The sequence below is a fragment of the Bombus bifarius genome, unplaced genomic scaffold (assembly GCF_011952205.1).
Source record: "Bombus bifarius isolate JDL3187 unplaced genomic scaffold, Bbif_JDL3187 scf7180000008165, whole genome shotgun sequence".
NCBI lineage: Eukaryota > Metazoa > Arthropoda > Insecta > Hymenoptera > Apidae > Bombus > Bombus bifarius.
The window spans coordinates 1,325,625-1,344,182 of NW_022884487.1; the positions used below are offsets into that span (position 1 = coordinate 1,325,625).

General features: G+C 32.7%; 4 protein-coding genes and 1 long non-coding RNA gene across 11 annotated transcripts; 1 reads left to right on the forward strand and 4 right to left on the reverse strand.

Annotated features, from left to right (window-relative positions):
• Window positions 1-38: 38 nt before the first annotated feature.
• LOC117208955 lies at window positions 39-5,397 on the forward strand. Its single transcript, XR_004487799.1, has 3 exons — window positions 39-585; window positions 4,688-4,867; window positions 5,039-5,397. It is a non-coding gene; the product is annotated as an uncharacterized LOC117208955 (long non-coding RNA).
• On the reverse strand, window positions 2,246-5,094 carry LOC117208953. Its single transcript, XM_033450509.1, has 9 exons — window positions 4,971-5,094; window positions 4,674-4,892; window positions 3,946-4,116; window positions 3,730-3,859; window positions 3,468-3,635; window positions 3,132-3,393; window positions 2,756-3,067; window positions 2,513-2,687; window positions 2,246-2,424 (listed from the first exon to the last, which is right to left on the reverse strand). Exons 1-9 carry the CDS (start codon window positions 5,055-5,057, stop codon window positions 2,254-2,256), a joined length of 1,695 nt encoding a protein of 564 aa, XP_033306400.1. The 5' UTR covers window positions 5,058-5,094; the 3' UTR covers window positions 2,246-2,253.
• A 768-nt stretch (window positions 5,398-6,165) lies between the features above and the next one.
• LOC117209138 lies at window positions 6,166-9,401 on the reverse strand. The gene is made up of 8 exons (XM_033450817.1): window positions 9,378-9,401; window positions 8,480-8,764; window positions 7,660-7,770; window positions 7,127-7,321; window positions 6,878-7,003; window positions 6,668-6,769; window positions 6,467-6,588; window positions 6,166-6,370 (listed from the first exon to the last, which is right to left on the reverse strand). The coding sequence occupies exons 1-8, from the start codon at window positions 9,384-9,386 to the stop codon at window positions 6,166-6,168; spliced, it is 1,155 nt and encodes a 384-aa protein (XP_033306708.1). The 5' UTR covers window positions 9,387-9,401.
• A 170-nt stretch (window positions 9,402-9,571) lies between these two features.
• On the reverse strand, window positions 9,572-10,176 carry LOC117209139. The gene is made up of 3 exons (XM_033450818.1): window positions 10,003-10,176; window positions 9,798-9,936; window positions 9,572-9,738 (listed from the first exon to the last, which is right to left on the reverse strand). The coding sequence occupies exons 1-3, from the start codon at window positions 10,174-10,176 to the stop codon at window positions 9,572-9,574; spliced, it is 480 nt and encodes a 159-aa protein (XP_033306709.1).
• A 191-nt stretch (window positions 10,177-10,367) lies between these two features.
• Window positions 10,368-18,484, reverse strand: LOC117208944. 7 transcript variants are annotated; one of them, XM_033450491.1, is made up of 11 exons: window positions 18,367-18,484; window positions 16,762-16,860; window positions 16,205-16,347; window positions 15,872-16,112; window positions 15,633-15,796; window positions 15,435-15,565; window positions 15,116-15,325; window positions 14,936-15,018; window positions 14,416-14,853; window positions 12,523-14,100; window positions 10,368-12,417 (listed from the first exon to the last, which is right to left on the reverse strand). In XM_033450491.1, the coding sequence occupies exons 2-11, from the start codon at window positions 16,814-16,816 to the stop codon at window positions 12,320-12,322; spliced, it is 3,141 nt and encodes a 1,046-aa protein (XP_033306382.1). In that variant the 5' UTR covers window positions 16,817-16,860; window positions 18,367-18,484; the 3' UTR covers window positions 10,368-12,319. The 7 variants fall into 7 exon arrangements, with proteins under 7 accessions (XP_033306382.1, XP_033306381.1, XP_033306379.1 ...); XM_033450490.1 differs by having other exon boundaries at window positions 12,523-13,692; window positions 13,780-14,853; XM_033450488.1 differs by adding an exon at window positions 18,048-18,277 and having other exon boundaries at window positions 12,523-14,853; window positions 18,367-18,451.
• Between the last annotated feature and the right edge of the window lie 74 nt (window positions 18,485-18,558).

Genomic DNA, 18,558 nt, shown 5'->3' on the forward strand with positions numbered 1-18,558 from the left:
AATCTTCGGTGATATACCTACAGTACGCTAGGTGGCGATACAGTAAGAGAACACCGGTAAAGTCATCAAAAATTCCGAAAGTGTGTATAGGTGAATAAGCGTGCTCACGGTCGTATGCACAAGTCTGGCAACTAACGTGGTGGGGGCAATGCTATTAGTGAAAGCCAAATGTTTCTCGATTTGTCCGCTAGACAGTAAAACACAGTCAAGAGTTTGAATTGCTTATGTGTAATATAATGTAGACACGCGAGTGTATAGTAACTATGCTAAGTATACCATATATGTATATCAGCGGGTGTATAAATATATATATATACTGTTTTCTATAACTTCTAGATCGTAGCGCTCTATGGCTAGTGGCTGATTTATGAAGCACACATTATGATGTTAAGAGCCTTATCTCCACTGTGGGAATTGCTACCTGTGTATACGACTTTGGACGACGTGGACGTGCTCTAACACTGTTGATGGAAAGGTCCACACTCATGAGAGCGAAAATCCCCTTTTTCTCTTCTTAATTACCAATTCTAATAATGTAATTATGTCTTATCAATGATCCAAGATCATGTAATACGAAGTTATACGGTAGTATAACCTATTACGTATGTACATTATATATATTTATTTCTCTATGAAAGAATTTAATTTATTTTGTGCTAATTAAATCATGGTGCCATGTGAATATGAAAAGTAAATGATCAGAAGTAATAAATAGTAGGTTATGTGCAAGAATATCAATTTTTGAGTGCTAGTATGTTTTCAGTTTATATATTCCGATTTATGTAATAATCGGAATTATGTTATCGATATGAATGTTTATGTTCTCTTTTACGCATTTATCATTTATTAGAATACTATTAACGTAACTACTAATAACGCTCTGTTTTATTTTAACTCTCTTTCTTAAACTGTTTTTTATTTTGTTAATGAATCATAATTTTTAAGTAGATTTGTAATTGTTTATTCTTTTATACACCGGGAGTATGATATTTTTCATCTAATGTTCCTTCTCCGTAAAGTTGGCATTCTTCTGTATTGTATGGGATATCTGTTAGTATTTCTAATGTTTCGAATAGTTTCCCTGGTTTTCTGTAAATATTGTAATTATTGTACAGTGACCAGTATGGTTAGTGATAGAATATTTATGATTAAATTATATTACTTTGGTTGGAAAGCAACCGTGATTGTGAAATAACAGCCTTGGTAGTTATATTGACTTGACAATGTTCCATGCCTTTTATCAATCATAAATTCTTTGGTTTTGGACTTTTTATTTATTCTATAATTTACACTGCATACTAATGAAAATCAATCAATAAGACTTAGTTAATGTATAACGTTAAAATAATGCTAATGTATGTAAATACTAAAGAAGATAACAATTATAGCTATACTTGATAAGTTTCTGATAGTTAATGATAGTTTCTTTGCATCACCTATGTAAACAAGACCAAAATCTAATGTGTATGATGATAATTTTAACACTGGTAACCATATTTGCAAAATTAATTCCAAGTTCTAAAATCACATAAATTTAAGGATTTATTATGTTCATTCAAGTAGAACAAAAAAGAAAAATGATTAATACTTGATATCGTTTATCAGAATGTATAATGTGTAATGGTTCCCTCATTGTGATCTTTGGATCATGGAAATCTTGATTTGAACTTGTATTCATTATAGTTTGAATTAATTTCTCTTCTACAATACATGCAATTTTTACCTATAAAAAGAATGTTACTCAAAATTTGTATTTCTGCCAAAGGAAAAGATAAATTACTTCAATATATCCATTTGGATTTATGCATATAATTCCAGACTTAGATAGATCTGCTTCTCCATAAATTGATGTAGATTTGATATAAAATGGTTCATATGTTTCTAAAGTTATCTCTATTAGCTTGTTTTTAGTGTTGTACAAAAATAATGTTTTAGTCAGTCTAAGAAAAATAGATTAGGTGAAGAAATATTCTATTCTTTGAATAAGAATTTTATATTTTGTAATTTTACATACTCTAATCTTTTCCTTCGACTTCGTATTACTTTACTGGCACAACATATAAACGTTCTATCAAATTTAGAAATATTAAAATCCAATGTAGATTTAGTAATATTTGCAGTAACATCAATTTCTACAGGAGAAAAATAATTGCCACTCTGTCTAGCATAATAGTTATCTCTGTACCTATTATTATTATATAGTGTCATATAATTCACTGTAGATATTTTACATTGATTTGTATCACAAGTCAGTTATACAAACATATCATTTGGAGCAACTCGTAGAAATCCAAGAATTTTGCAAAAAAATTCTCCTTCGATACTTTCATTTGTTTCCATCATAGTTTTGTATCTTTCAAGTTGTATATCAATAATTAGGGAGGTATTACTTTTGGGTAGGATGAACATTTCTCTAGGGGTAACCTTGTAAGATACCAAAATGTTTTCTTTATTATTGATATGTACAATATGTTTTTCTTAATATTTTAATAAGATTTAAATGTTTTTTTACCGTGCATATTCTTGTATCAATTAAACCATAGTAAGGAAGTATCGAAATTTGTATTTCAATGTCTTTCTTCTCTACTATATTATTTGGTGGTATACTACTACTATTACTACTGGTGGTATACTGTTTGGAAATTTCACCATTACACATCCAGGATGAGGTCATGTGTGAGGATTCCCTAAGATAATTCAGAAAATGTACTTGTATATTTTTGATGACTATTACATTGCTATTGAGAATATTTACATGTAACTAGATGTTGTAATATCACTAGTGTTGCTGAATTCACTAGAATCACATGTATGTAAGACTTTTGAGTATGGATAGTGTTTTTCTAGGTGTATTTCACTATTAGTCTTCTGCTTATTATTTCTCAATTTTGATGCTAATTCGTCAGTAAATGGTGTATGAAAGCTAAATGCTACGTTAAAAGGCATTGATTCTAGAACTGGCTTGACTACAAATGTATGCCAGTCAATAATTATAGGTATCGCGCTTGTATTTGTCAATGATATTTTTCTCCCATGTAGGCGACTACCTACAGCTACCATTCCATATCTACAAATATATTTTCTAAAATACTGAATTTGAATTTTTTAAAATAGAAAAATGTTGGATATACCTAATAATAGGTATATTAGATTCATTTCTATCAGAAATTGACAATGATATTGGTGATCCAACAACTTGTACACATATCCCTATAGTATACTGTGGTAAACCAGCAATATTTATTTCTAATTCATCCACATAATAACCCCATGTATCAGCAAAAACATAAATGTCCACAGGCATGGCTTTGAAAGGACCAATATCTGAATTTAAGGGATCAACATAGACTACCATACCTGATCCAGGTTGTTTTACTTTGCACAATGTGTCTTCTGTAAATAGAAGAGATTATTCCAAAAATAATATATTTAGAATTTCATAATTTTACAAGTAAACAATATCCTACCTATTAATTCCTTCCGCCGACTAAAAACTCGTTTATAAATGAACCTGATCCGATCTTCTTGCGACTTCCATTTACACGAACACATGATGGGATAAAAGTTCTTTATACGAAGCCAATAATTAGTTGGAATCGAAGTCTCGTTTTTTATTATAAAAGTTTTCTTCTGCACTGAAGGTTCGAATTATTCGTTTCTTTGTAAATATAAATATTTATCTTTTCATTTAGAGGAGTATATTTCCTTTCAAAATTTTAATCAAGATACCTGTTCTTAACGATAAACCTGGAAATTCTATTACAACAGGCTGTGTAACCAGTGGTAAGAATTTTTCGTGGAATGGTACAATGCTTCCAGAGGAAACCAAATAATTGTCATTTTCTGTTATGTTGCTCATCTATAGTTATTAAGTCAAACATATATATTATACAATTACGATAGTAATATTTATGGTTTGATAAAAATGCAAAAACTTCTCACTACCTGAATGATTTCTGAAGTACGAGTACTTAGGAAGGGCTGTTCGCCTGATTCGTCAACTGCCACTTCTTGCATAGAAGGACCTGCTGAAGCATCTTTAAGAACCTCTCCTTGATCCAGATTCGTGTTCATTAATTCTCGTTCCTCTCGCTTTTTGTACTTGTCTAATAATTTCTGCGAAGTTGTACATTAAGATTGATAGTCCATTTGAATTACGCGCCAAAATTCCAAAATATTAGTATAATATTTTACATCATTATTACCAGAAAATAATTTATACAATTTTCGTTCTTTTATGGATAGGATACAATAATAACGGATCGCCTTTCTAATTTGCAGAAAATTAAAAATTTGAAATTTTTATCTAAAAGATTCTAAGCGTTTGATTGAAAAATTAAAAATGAAAATTTTAAAAGTATGAAATTTTAGATTAAATAACTTAAGGTTTAAAAAAATAAACCTTTGTATTCGGCATGTCTGAGCATATTTTTCATTTCTTTGTTTTTTCGTACTGTGAAACTTCAAGGAAACATATTTTTAAAAAATTTAGAGCTTGTGTAATTTTATACTATATAATCACCAGTGATCTATCTCTTTGTCTCCTTAGAGTGGACATCCAAGTTGTTTGCCAGATTTGCGATATCTTCTCAGAAGGGATAGCCGAGCACAAAGGGTTAATAAATTAAAAAAAATGTTTATTTGTGATCTTCAAAATTATTAATTAAATGTACCATGTGCTGTCTAGATTTTCCCGCCATATCCAAAGCAAGTTTGAGACTATCTGCCCGCCACTTTACTTTAACAAAATTATTCATTAACAATGGCGTATCGTCGTTTAATGGAAAATAAAATATGACATAAAGTGATTCGATGAAACATTCGATGCCCAGCATTATCATCTTCCGCGAATCTCCCACAAAACATGGTATAAATAACGATTGCACGATCCCCTAGAAATTATAAAAATAAATAGTAAACCAAATATTTTCCCAAAATCAAATTTTTGAAAAATTAAACAAATATTTAACCTCTGAAAGTGGTGTGATAGTTATTTCAATTTTTTTAGTGCCTCTAGCTAATACTTCTCCTTTTTCAGGACACACGCAAAGTTTCATCTTTGACGAATCTAAACCACTAACTTCACCCCACGAATAATTCAATGAGTCATCAGCGAGATTCTTTAATATCAAAATGTAAGTTTCCTTGACGCCGATGTATAGAGTCCTGTCACGCGTAATAATCTTAATAAGAAATATAAAGCTTTTTAAGTAACATAAATTATCTTAAAATTACAAGCCTTGCGGGTCTAATGATACCCATGCTTATTATACGCTTTTGCCACAGTAGGTCGAATTGGTTTAGGTTTACTAAATCGTGGTGATAAAATAACTCATCTGCTCCCTACAATGTAGTAAATTTCTATAATTTTGTAAACACAATAAAGATGACAACAGAAATGAAAAATTAATGAAAGCCTTACTAACTGACACGTTGATGTTCCTTCTTCAAATTCTTCTTCTAATATTTCCCCTATTATTTCTTCTTTGTCTTCTTCTTCTTCTTCGTAATCCGATCGAGGATATTTGATATCTGATGGCACATCCAAGATATGTTTCAATATTTCTTCTGTTGTTCGATCACTGATCAATTAAAATGCAATTTTAAATAGATACTGGACCTTCGTAATTGTAAATAATATTCCTTTGTTTATGTTCAAATAAATAATGGAAGAATGGTGATTATAGACTTCCTCACTCCCATGGGAGAGGTAGGAATTAATAATTAATGTAAACAAATTGCTTGCAATATAATAAATGATAATACGAGGCTAATAGACACATGAGAGCTTCAAATCTCTAAATGTAAATTCAACATTAAAATCGACGCACGTTTTATCCTCCTCATCCATCATGTATCGCAACCAGACTTCGACATCGGCGATCCAAATGTCTACAGACTGACAATGAGTATTCTTTTAAAAAAATGTTTCTATTCTAATTGACAAGTTAGTAAAGAGAATAAAATGATTTTACAGCTGGACATTTTCGTCGTTTTGTGGTGCATTCTTTGGTTTGTAGATCCGTATTTTTTGGTATTGCATCAACTGGTATATCTTCTACGTATAATCTAATAGAATTAGATGAATGTCAAATGCATTAATTTTCACAGTAACAACTCAAAATTAATATTATTGTTCGTAACAATACTTTTTTAGCCGTAAACTCACTGTAGAACAGCAAAATAATAATTTGGCTGTAAATCTTTATACTCAGCCGTTACAGTAAAATAGTGCACAGAAGTTGGAGCGAAAACTCCTTGGTCTGGATTAATGTGAAGCAGTTCTAAGGGAAAATAATTCTTTGTATGTATTCTGTGCATGTCAGTTTGCACGTTTCGTTTCATCCAAGAAAAATGCATGCTGATCTCACTATTTAAAAATAATCATAGTGTATTTATTCAATTAACAGTTACCAAACTAAAATTGTTTTATTATTAAATTTATGGTAACAAATATATGATATACCTAATATTGCTTACAGCAATGATACATTGCCCGATACCGTCAGGGGTATTGGTGCTCAGGTTTATGTAGTAATTCGCTTGATTATCAATATTTCTTTCCAATGGTGTTAATTTCATTAAATGCTGCAATTTTACTTATTTTAATTGTCACCTTTCATATTTGAATTAATCCTATTTTGCACCGAGTTTATAGTATAAATACTTTACTAAGCTGGATGAAATTCGACTCATATATTAATCCATCACCGATTATCTCTGTTTCCAGCAAGGTACAATTATCGCATAATATGTATAATTTTTCCACCTGACAAAAATGATAATAAAAGGTCAGAAGTGGATAAGCAAGTAGAAGAAAATCAATTAATTAAATATATTTTTATATGAATAGGGTAATGAATTATTTTCCATTTACATGAATTCCATAGCACTCTGGTGAGAAGTACATACGAAAATCTAGTTCTTCGTTTGTATTCAGTGCAAAATACGCAGGCCACACGGTAAAACAGGATAATTTTAAACTATTTTTGTCTGTGATATCCTAAAATAAAAAAATATACAATGGGAATGGAGAAAAAGATATTAAACAAGATCTTTTTAGATAAGAAGATATTTAAGAAGAATTTTTTTTAATGAAACGGATAGAAATAGGAAGTGGTTTTACTATAATGTTCATAGAGAACCAGTCTGCCTCGCTCATTATGAAAAACCGGCCCTCTCCGCCGACATTCTTGAATTTTATAAGTACATAAGCTTCTTCTCCTACAAAGGCTTTCTTACAGTCGAAAGTCATGCTTACAAAATTATCGTCTTCCGTCATCCAGGTAGATAAAGTTCCAGAGCTATTTAATGTAAAAGACTAAAAAATCAAAGTCATGATGACGTGTAAAACCATTGCAACTCCCTTATCGTTATTTGAGCTAAAGATTTCTTGTCTCTAATATCAAGGTCAATGTAATATCGTTCAAGCTCTATCAATTCACTCTATCATAAATTTAAAAAAAGAATGGAAAGATAAATAATTCTAACAAGTTACCCAAATGTATTATTGAAATAATAAAATAATTAAAATATCTTTATCTGTGATTCAATAAATGATACTCAAAAGAATGACTTTGACGCTTGATCCACAAGAAGAAGTCAGACGTCAGCTATAATCAGGTATTCTTATCGTTGCTAAGAATTAGAATATCGTACTTCTAAACTATCGAATGACATTGCTATCTCTGGATGCCAAGCTTGATTCGACAGTTCCTTGTATGTGTCCGAATATGTGAACGATATTTCTTCCGTCAGGCAAGTTCCTACATAGAGAAAATATTTCAAAAGAGCAGTTTATATCTCTTCAGTCCATTTTACCTTGCATTTATACTTTATTTATTTATTATTCTTCTACATCTAAGCAAATCAGGTTAACCCTTATGTCCATATCCGGGTGCCCACCTGAATACATTTTCTGAGTTTGAACCTTTTAAAGGCGAAATATCTATCCCATATCTTTCTTTTCGCTCTCAAGTCAACAAAATCTCGAAGATGGTATCCCGCTGGGGATAGCCATCCACATGTTATTTAACAATCAAGTTAGAAAAATTTACCAAATGTCCAGCTGGACAAATTGTAAAGTACAAATTAAATGACAAAAAAAAATGTATAAGGTTAAGATTTCAGATCCGTGATAAAATCAGTTTATTATACGACGTGAGTTTATAATTCTGTGTTGAACAACGTTATGCATCTCGGCTATTGATATAAGGTTTAAATTGAAGGATTTGTAACAATAAGGGGCAGTATGAAATATAATATCATGTCCAAAAGTGCAACAGTATATTGCTACAAGTATTAGTTGATCATGAATTTATAGCACATTCGAAAGAGTAATTTGATTTCGAGTTTTGGTCTACACAAATTACTGTCTATTCAATTATAAAGTGAAGTTACCTTCTTATTGTAGCATTTCCTTAAACTATATTCTTCATATCTATTCTAAACTATATTCTTCATATCTATTCTATCATTATTTTGTAGTAATTTTTATACCCAACAAAATAGGAGGGTCTTTGTATCCGTGCAACCGGATAATCACCGAACTTCCATGTTGAACGTTTAACACCAATACTTCTTCTGGTGTATCAATATCGTCGCAACGGAACAGAATGATCAATCGCAGTTGCATTCCCGGCGGAACGATGCCTCTGTTCTCTACCACAGGCTGCACTATAACGCGGAACTTGGAACGATACGGTCTCCCTTCTATTTGAAATCTTGCTGGGATATTGCTGACATTTTGCAGTATAATTATTTTCTGCCATATAATAAAGTCGGTTACAAAATGTATTTCTCACTCTCGCTTTAGTTTCAGTCGAAAAAAGACGTTTAAGAAAGAAAGTTATTTGGCGTAAAGTTCATATGCATGCAAACATATCTTTTGGGTGGATTTAAAAAAAAATTTGCTTTACCCACTGAATATTATTTCTGAGTATTAAATTTTATATTAAATTTTAAATATTCGTATCAATGCATAAAAATCATTAACCTATTAACAATAATTCTTCTGTATTTGTGTCACATTTAAGAAACGTTCTAATATAAAAAAATAAAGTTTGATCGCAGCAAAATTAACCCTTCAAGAGTACAACTCAAGAGAGATCCTTAAAATTCACCAAATATAGTATTATAATTCATACTATAATCAAACATAATATTTTAAATTTTACATCCTCATACATGACATGACATACAATTATTAATATTTATTTCCTATAAAAAATTGAAAATATGTATCTTTCACGTTTGATATCAGACATATAGGAAATCTTCAGGACAATGGGACGATTATTTTCGAAAAAAGATATTCTAAATTCTTTTTCATTTCGTTGCACTGCCGAAGGATTAAATGGGAATTAGTCGAGACGAACCTTATACATCTTTCTCAATTTAAAATTACGAAATTGCACGTAATTCGTGTTGGCCACTAATATACTCTTTTGGGTATCAGATCTTAGTATACTTCTTTTCACTCGAGTGCTTAAATCTGATCGTAGCTTGGAGTAAGACCTGGTTCGGAAGATTTAATACGAAGATTATGAAATTCGACGTTTTTAACTGTTATTTAATAGATATACTTATTGACATAAAGTTTTGGTAACGATGTCACGTGTATCAATGATTGCTTAAGTTTTGATTTTGGTCTTTGTCTTGATAATTCTAACAGTTTTCTGTATTCGTTCCAAATCTTCACTTTTGGTGGATCTATTGCTAACTCACTAGCATGTATGTCTAAAAAAGTTGTTGATGATTTTTTATATGTTAAATAACAACTTTATTAAGTATCCTACCTAAATCTGTTTCACATTCTTCAAAATCAACATCTTTAGATTTTAACTCGTCATATTTTGATTTTAAGTCTTCCTGAACGTTACGTTTCAGCAATTTAATGTCAGCTGGGCAAGCATTTTGTAACCTATTTTTGTAGGTCTGTAAAAATCACGGATATTTGACTATTTTGGTTTCTCTGTCAGTCAAAAATATGAAGATACTGACACAGAGTAGATAGGTCGATTTTTGTTGCAAAACCACGTTTTTTTGAGTAGTATTAATAAAACCATATGACATTTTCCAATTATCATTTCTGTATTGTACCATACTTTCAAGTCTTCTTTGGACAGATTGAGTATATGTTTTGCTATCATTATCTTCCATCTGGATAAGACTCATTTTATGAAAAAGATTTGTCAATCAATCTTTAATTACGATTAACAAATGAAATCGCAAATGAATACATTGCATGCTTAGTTATTTAAATCTTTTTTGAGTGTTAAATAAAATTTGAACAAATATATACATGGTGGTTAAGGAATAAATAATTAGAACACAGTAACGATTATGATGAAAAATAAGTAAGTAGATTAATTTTGACACTATGGTTTATTTGGAAACAATTTTTTATATAAAGGTTTAGAGAATGAAGTTCTATGTACAAAAGGAGTATGTTAGTAAAATACTAGGATTTTATATTCCTGGCCGTACATCGTGCAAAATAGTTTCTTCTTATACCGAAATATAATTAAAAATCGTTCTCGTTACGTGCAGTTCTTCCTCTTTTCATTTTATTGCGAGAGCAGACTGCTTATAATTAAACGCTTGAATCTAGTTTAACCCTATTATAATTAATTATTATTTACGTCGACGAAAAAACGTCTCATTTCATTTGACATAGTCGCAATACAATCACAATAAGGTACACTTATTTATATTTATCTTAAATTGTATTTCGTAAATACAAAGAATTCGTGTATCTTCCTTGCTTTCTAAACCCATATACATACACATACATATGTATAATTATTTCCACACGCATAAACATTATATGCACGTATTTTTCATTGTTTTCCCTTCTCTGTTACATATATGACATTATAGATTACGCTTTGTACAGTCTATTAAATAAACAAGCGAGAGAGATCTCACAGATTCTCAACGTTGCTTATTTCTATAATACGTTCAACGAGACCTCCACCATCGTTCACACAAGTATTAATTCTTCGTCTTAAGATATAAAAAATTGGTACACTTTCGTTCTTGTTGTCAAAAGCACAATAGCGCAGGAAGCGATTAGCGTGTTTCGAAAAGCATCGTAGTTATTCAACAAATATCTTGGGCATTAATTGTACATGTGTAATTATGTATCGAGCAACCTGAAAAGGAATGGGAGCTTGATAATAATGAGACGCGCATGATATTGCATTAAACAACACTGTATTTTTCTGTCCTCTTTTCATCTTCTTTCTTTTGTTTTAAAAGCCTTATAGATTTAAAAATTATGTGTTTATTTCCTTTTATAAGAGTGCACTTATTTTAATCTATTAAGAGTAAGCATACACAGTCCTTAACGCAAAAAAAGGAAAGAAATGAATTTTTGCGCTTGCGTAAATAATTTACCATGCACGAATTTAAATATTATTACGAATATTCGTGTTAGAATAGGATGATTTTAGAAATCAAAGAGTATTAAATTATAATTTATATGGATCTTGTGGTAAAGAAAGGTATATGTATTAGCACAGAGTCAAACTAGGTTCAAGTTTTATATAAAAAATCATCGCGATAGAAATAATCGAAATATTCGATTCTTTTCTCTTGCTTTTCTTTTTCAACAATATATTTACATTCTGAAATGCCGATTTGTCCTTTGATAATTACCAATAAATTCCTCGTGACTTTTCTCTAAAACCTGACCAAATATATCGTGCTATATAAGCTTGACTTTGTATGCGGGGGAATAAAGGTCTTTATTAAAAGCCTATTATTGTGTGGAAAATATAAAACCCCAGATTATACTTCACTATCCTACAAATACAATGCTTAGTTCAAACGTGTAATGGATTTTCCTCAAAGATGCAATATATTTGTTTTTCTTTCGCGTTTACTCTCTCTCGCTCTCTCTCTCTCGCTCTCTCTTCACATTTATAAATTAAACGAATAAAAATTAAGATTCCAGCGGATTTGGGACACTGAAATATGAATTTCTAAAACATAATTATTTATCCATTAATCTATTATTCTAGATTTCTGTGTAATTACGATTCTGTTATTATTTTTTCCTTTTCTTCTTTTTACAATATACCAGCTATATGTATTTCTGTTCTTTTCTGTTCTATATATGTTCTTTTTCTTTCACATTGTATCTGTTTTCAGCTGGAAAAATTGTGGATAATTTCATTGCAATTGTACGAAGTAAATCTTCTTACATATATACAACCCACGATCATCCCTTAAGCGTACAACTTCCATTGTAAATTCTATAGTTCGATGCATAATCGTTTATTCATTCCACATGATATTAATGTTAAGTGTTTCTTCACTTGCCGAGTCCGAGCGCAGCATATTGTTCTTCCGTGACTTCTGTCATCATTAGATTTCCGTCAGGTAAGAGTAAGACTACTCTTCTTGTTCCACCTAACATAATAATGCAATTAAATTTTAGTAATATGTCCCTTTACTTTAGTTTTCACTAAAGTTTAAGTTTAAGTTTGAAACGAATGTTTAAATTCGGTACATTACCTGGAGTAGGTTCTTCCGCTTGTACGACTTGAGCTACAACTTGGCCATGACCATCACCATCTTCTTGTCCCTCCGTCACATCCGCCGTATTCGTGTTGTCCATGATAGACATTACCATTGGATTTTCAGTAGGTTCTGTACCACCTTCCTTTACATAGAACTGCGAAGCCAGATTTACTTGATCAGGTATTAATTGAGCTACAGCTTCCGCCACAGCGTGATCTAACGTTAAAACAGAGCCTTCGTCTCCTTGTTGCTCTGTGGTAACATATACACATTGTTGCTCGCCATCAGCATCTCGAGTTACCAATAATGTCTGGCCATCCTCAGCTTGACCAGCCACTTGATAAACAACACCATCCTCTCCAGTTATTGTTACCAAGTTTGATGTGTCTTCGGTTACCTTCCTCTCTTCCGATATTTTTTCTTCAGTTTTTACATCGGTAGACGCGATTGCTATTGTGTTAGTCGAGGTAACAGTGGCTGTAGTTAATCCTGCTGCAATAGATGATTCACTGGTTGGTGTCGCTTCTGTTAACGGTGTTGTCGTGGTTGTGGCTGGTGTGGCCACGGCAGGAGCTGTATCATCCAAACAAGGAAGATCCGGTGCAGGAACAGATACATTCGTCAAATTGATTTGCGCTGGCTCGCTGGTCTGAACGATCGTTCCTGTCGTTCCACCGGGACTCATTTCGACTCTCATTATTCCACCACCCTCTGTAAGAGAATCAAGAGAAGGTAGAACCAATTCTGTGGTGGTGGTTGTAGCGGAGACGTCTATACTCTCTGATGTAGTTGTAGCGGCTTTAATGGTAGACAACGGAGTTCCCGTAGATTCAAGTTCAGGTTCTGGTTCAGCCGGTTGTTCGACGGGTTCACCATCCGGTCCAATGATACGGCCCGTCAATGGACAAAGAGTAAACGGCCTAGGTGGACTATCAGGCTCCGTAGTGGCAATGGTATCAGCTTCAGGAGGTGGAAGCTCCGGTTCAACATCGCTGCTACTCTCTTCGGAGCCTACCTCGTGGAACTCCATGTGAAGACCATCACCTTCCGCCAATTTACTTTCTTTCAGTTTGTTCCCTGGAGTGGCCGTCGCTGGTGTTTCAGCCAATTTCCCTCTGCCTCGACCAGCGGTAACACGAGCAGCTGCTAGGAGGCCGCGGCCACCTGGTTTAATGATACCCGCTGCTTCTTGAGCTTTCCTTTTTGCCATTAATAACTTTTGCTGCGGAGATAATAATGACTGTGGCTTACCAACTGGTGTTTTCGGAGACTGTTTAGCCTGTTGCACTGGACTAGTTCCAGACTTTACCACTTGCTTCGGCTGTGGGCTAAGCACCGTAAACTTTGGTCTAACTTGAGTGACATTTCCAGGACTCACCGAGTTACTTTGCGTAGTTACAGCCGTCGTACGTTTTTGTAGTACCTGGCGTGTTTGCTGAGACTGAATTTGTTTCGGGGCTGGCGCCCTAACAGGTGTGCGAATTGTTGACCCGATTCCAAGTACGCTAGTTGGTGTCGTCGCACGCAGTGGAGGTCTCGGTAACAAAGGTCGACCGTCCGCACTGCGTTGGCCTGTAACAGGTCCAGGACGTATTCCTGTACTTATTCTTGGCTGCAAAGTTATGGGAGCCGGCACCGCGGTCACGACATGTATCTGCGGTAACTGTGTCGGATCTGGTTTCGGCTGGATCTTTATAGGCTCTGTTTTCTGTATACCTCCTGCTTTACTCGTAACAGGCTTAGAAACTACTTTCATCTGAGTTACTACTTGACCTCCATCCATTTTAGAAACCACTTTTACCGGTGTTACAGAATTCGATTGCGATGCGGATATTACTTGCTTCCTTACTACGTTAGTATTATCTCGATTTTGAACCATCAAAACACCTTGTGTGGTTGGCGAACCTTTTACAGCCAATTTTCCGCTAGGGGACGAGTCCAACTTAATGATGCCATCTTTCCGTGACATTACGTAAACGCCGGATGTTAAATTTGGCATTTGCTTCGGGTCAACTTTAACGACTCCTTTGGCATTCGCAACTAGGACTGGTGGTTGGTTAGATTTTGCTCCTTCGGGAGATTGAAGTCCCAATGAAGTCGCAAGATCTGTAGACGAACCACTTGCTCTGTTAGACCCGTTTGATTGAGCATTAGCACGATTAAATGCGCGCTGAATCATATCACTTCGACCCAACAATTTTTCCTCCTCAGATTCTCCAGTCCAGTCTTCGTCACTACCTGTGTCGCCTTTAGTTCGTTTGACAACGCTACTGCCACCATCCTCGGAATCACTCTCCGAATAATCCATCTTTCTTTTCCCTAATACTAAACAAATTTCGGAATCTTAATATGTTTCTAACATTTGCAGTGTATATACAATATGAACTATATTATAAAATACACATACGGTCATTGTCTTCGTCCTTCATGGAACCGCACCACTGCTTCACTTGATCCATTGCTTTTGATTTACTTGATCGCATAGGTCGTCTACATACAGAAAATTTGTAATTTGAAGTGTTATTTTATAAATATAGAGAACACACTGAAAATTGTAAAAACTGTAGGCAAAAAATAATTGCCTTACCCTACTTGACCTGCAGTACTTGGTCCAGGTTTAGCTTCAGCTTTTATAATTGTTTTTTGTGCGGGATGAGCACCTCGACCTGCTGCCTTAGCAGTAGCCTGCTGTTGAGCTGCTTTCAATTCTTTTTTTTTAGCAAGGTTTCTTTCAAATTCTTCTAATAAATGTTTACACGTGGCTACATGCTCAGCAGGCTCCCATCTATTATGCTCACTGTAATTATTTGCATATTTTTATCTCCGAATATTTTTGATATCTTTCGTAATTTATTGTATTATCCTCCTGTCTAAAAATGTACGGTTATATTATAAATTAAACTTACTGTCCAAAACCTTCCCATTTTAATAGATATTCCGAACATCTTTTTTTTGGGTTAAACCGTTTAGCTAAAATTTTTTCTACTACGTACTCTTCATCGCTTGAGTCGTCATCACCAGCTTTATTTGATTTGGTCTATAATAATGAATAAATTATTAGCTTTTTACATATGTTAAAGTTACTGAAATGTAACGAAGCTGACCTTGAGTTTTATTGTCGGTCTCAATTTTGGTTTTTCTTTCTTTTCTACTTCCTCGAAAGATTCATTACTTTTTTGATTCTTTGCTTCCGAAGTTTTAGTATCTTTTCTACTATCATCTTCCGGTTGTCCATTTCTAATTACTTTACGGACTACTATTGGTTTTCCTATAATATTACAGAATACCTTAAGTGCATTGATCATTTAAATCAGAATAAAATTATTGCTTTTTTGATATGCACCTTCTGCATTAGTAGTTATTTGATTTTGCCTTGGTACATCTTGCATTTTTGCATTACTAATTTTCGTAAATGTTTGTATAGTTTTCCCAGCTGCAATCCACGAATCTCTTATGTGTGTATCCATTTTGCACCATTTTTGATACAGTTTCCATGAATTTGTTGAGTCCCTATCTGAACTTTCCTGTTGTATTTGTGAATCTTTCCATAAAAGGAAAGCCCATACTTGTGCTTTTTGCTCATTCTACAAAAAGTTAAAATAACATAGTGATATTCTTATTCCAGAGTTATTTCTCAATGTCATCATGATTTAATAGTGATGTAATGGTTACTAACATTACTATTTTCACGAAAATGTGAAACTTGGGTGCAAGCACCCTCTTTTGTACGATGCTCTTGGAATTCTTCAATAAAATGAAAAACTGAATGGCACTGTCCACACACAAGAACATCTAATCTTCCCATTTCTTCTTGTGCAGCTAATAACATAATAAAATTTATTATTTTATGTTTGTAAATTAATCATAGTAATAAAGATTGTAAAATACATCTTCAAAATAAGTTTCTTTTTATATTTTGGTCAATATGCCAGGACTCTCACTTTTATGTACCAGTGATTACTAACTTTTTATACTCATATAAATTATCTGTTATGAAACTGTTCAAAAGAATACATATCTACAGCTTTCAAATTTTAATAAATTTGATCTAACTATAATAAATTTAATTTGTTTAATATTTTATGTAATAATACACTTTGTTAAGAGTTTAAAATTATATTATTATTTTTAATAAATTTATATATTTATGTAATAGTTGTGTTTATAGCAGTACAATAAACAAAGGCTTGTTGTTTACATAGCATATTACTAATGACAAATTGTAAATATTACCTTTAATAACAGTAGGATTACTACTAATGGCCGAAGGGCCATCGCCACCCTCCATTTTGTTCAATAATGTATTTAAGTCTCTATCCACAAGCTTCTTTTCTAAAAAAATAACATTTTCTTTTAATTTCTACTGAGACTGTCCACTGACAACTTTACTCATATTATACCAAGCATATAAGACAAAACAATTAATCAATGACAATATATTAATAACAGATTAATTCAATTATTCAATAATTCTTTGAACATTATATTATAAATTTTAAATTCACGGTTACTATATACTAACATGAACATATATTATACATATATTCTCTACAAGTGAACTAAAATGACAATATATTAATAACAGATTAATTCAATTATTCAATAATTCTTTGAACATTATATTATACATTTTAAATTCACGGTTACTATATACTAACATGAACATATATTATACATATATTCTCTATAAGTGAACTAAAATTTCAATGATAAGATCCATATTTTAGATTAATTAATTAATTAGCAAGTAAAAGAAAATAAAAATTAATTATACCAAAATATATATTGTGACAAATAATATCTATCCTCTGTATAATAAATAGACTGTGGGCCTTTATGCATTTTTAAATTTTTATAAATATAATTAAAGACATAAAATTTAAATAAAAGTTTGTTGCACCTATCAGATATTATATCAAATATTATTTTCGATATTTTGCACCCTTAAATGTATTTTTGTATTTTAAAACTTCCATAAATACATAAAAATATACAATCTAATATAAATATTATGTAGCACTTATAACGTGTATTAATTAGTAAATGCATCGATGAACCTTTACAAATAAATTTTTTAACAATTTATATAATAAATTCGTTGAATAAACCTATTTTCTTTAAACAAACAGTGTAAAAACATTATTAGGTCACTTCTGTAACATATCCTAATTAAAAGAAAAAAAGCCGTAACATTCAGAGTTCGAAGTTTCGCGGGTGTCAGAAAAATTTATACGCAACATGCCGGTGGAAATCGAACTGCGAACATTTTTTAACAAGACACCACTGCCGTTGTTACGGCTAATTCAATGATCCACTCAACACACACTACTATGTACAATAATTCTCTGAATTATTCTCGCACGATTCGAAGCGTTATCACGAAGAAATATCTTACGGCGGGGTCTTTTTTATTTAAACTAAATGAATTCCCGCATAAATGGTAAGACGTCGAGAGGCACACAGCATGGAGTCATTGTAAACGCGGCCAGTGGCGTAAGTTACCAACGAATAAAACTCACAAATAAATGTGTTCTTGAAATACTAGCCGGTTTACTGTGAAAAATATGTACGATATAAACGATTATACTAATTGCTGACAACACGAGCGTTCAGAATTCACGGGAACATTTAGAAACGATTCCATCGCCGCTGCCGCCGCCGCCACAGACTCGTCCTCTGTCTATCATGAGCAAGCCGATGCTCGTCAAGATGGCTCTCGTCACGAAAACTCTCCCCGACTATTCACTTCCTGTCTACCCATGAATATTTTTTGAACACACTTAATGCCCATTACCGATTTCAACCCGATCAAGTGTTAAACCAATGATAACAACTTACACCCGGTAAACCGTGGAAAAATTAGATCTTCCTGATCTGGAAATAATTGCTGTTGCTGCACGAGATGGTATGAAAACAGTGATCGCGTCTGACGACAGTGGCGCCATGGCGCTTGCCCGCCACGGCAACAGCTCACCTTTTTGGCGGGAAAATGTTACTCGTTAATTTTCCTTTATCTTCTTTTGCAGGAGA

What these genes read in the sequence shown, in the direction of transcription:
- LOC117208953 (XM_033450509.1), bottom strand. Translation starts at nt 5,057, where the DNA reads ATGAAACTTTGCGTGTGTCCTGAAAAAGGAGAAGTATTAGCTAGAGGC. An exon ending in TCTAATATACCTATTATTAG is followed by an intron (nt 3,068 to 3,131) that starts GTATATCCAACA and finishes ATATATTTGTAG; the next exon opens with ATATGGAATGGTAGCTGTAG. An exon ending in TTGATACAAGAATATGCACG is followed by an intron (nt 2,425 to 2,512) that starts GTAAAAAAACAT and finishes GTATCTTACAAG; the next exon opens with GTTACCCCTAGAGAAATGTT.
- LOC117209138 (XM_033450817.1), bottom strand. An exon ending in CAGAGTGCTATGGAATTCAT is followed by an intron (nt 6,770 to 6,877) that starts GTAAATGGAAAA and finishes CATTTTTGTCAG; the next exon opens with GTGGAAAAATTATACATATT. An exon ending in ATTTCATCCAGCTTAGTAAA is followed by an intron (nt 6,589 to 6,667) that starts GTATTTATACTA and finishes GTAAAATTGCAG; the next exon opens with CATTTAATGAAATTAACACC.
- LOC117209139 (XM_033450818.1), bottom strand. Translation starts at nt 10,176, where the DNA reads ATGAGTCTTATCCAGATGGAAGATAATGATAGCAAAACATATACTCAA. An exon ending in AATCGACCTATCTACTCTGT is followed by an intron (nt 9,937 to 10,002) that starts GTCAGTATCTTC and finishes TGATTTTTACAG; the next exon opens with ACCTACAAAAATAGGTTACA. An exon ending in AGAATGTGAAACAGATTTAG is followed by an intron (nt 9,739 to 9,797) that starts GTAGGATACTTA and finishes CAACTTTTTTAG; the next exon opens with ACATACATGCTAGTGAGTTA.
- LOC117208944 (XM_033450484.1), bottom strand. Translation starts at nt 16,816, where the DNA reads ATGGAGGGTGGCGATGGCCCTTCGGCCATTAGTAGTAATCCTACTGTT. An exon ending in AATAACTACTAATGCAGAAG is followed by an intron (nt 15,797 to 15,871) that starts GTGCATATCAAA and finishes GTAATATTATAG; the next exon opens with GAAAACCAATAGTAGTCCGT. An exon ending in AGTACTGCAGGTCAAGTAGG is followed by an intron (nt 15,019 to 15,115) that starts GTAAGGCAATTA and finishes TTCTGTATGTAG; the next exon opens with ACGACCTATGCGATCAAGTA.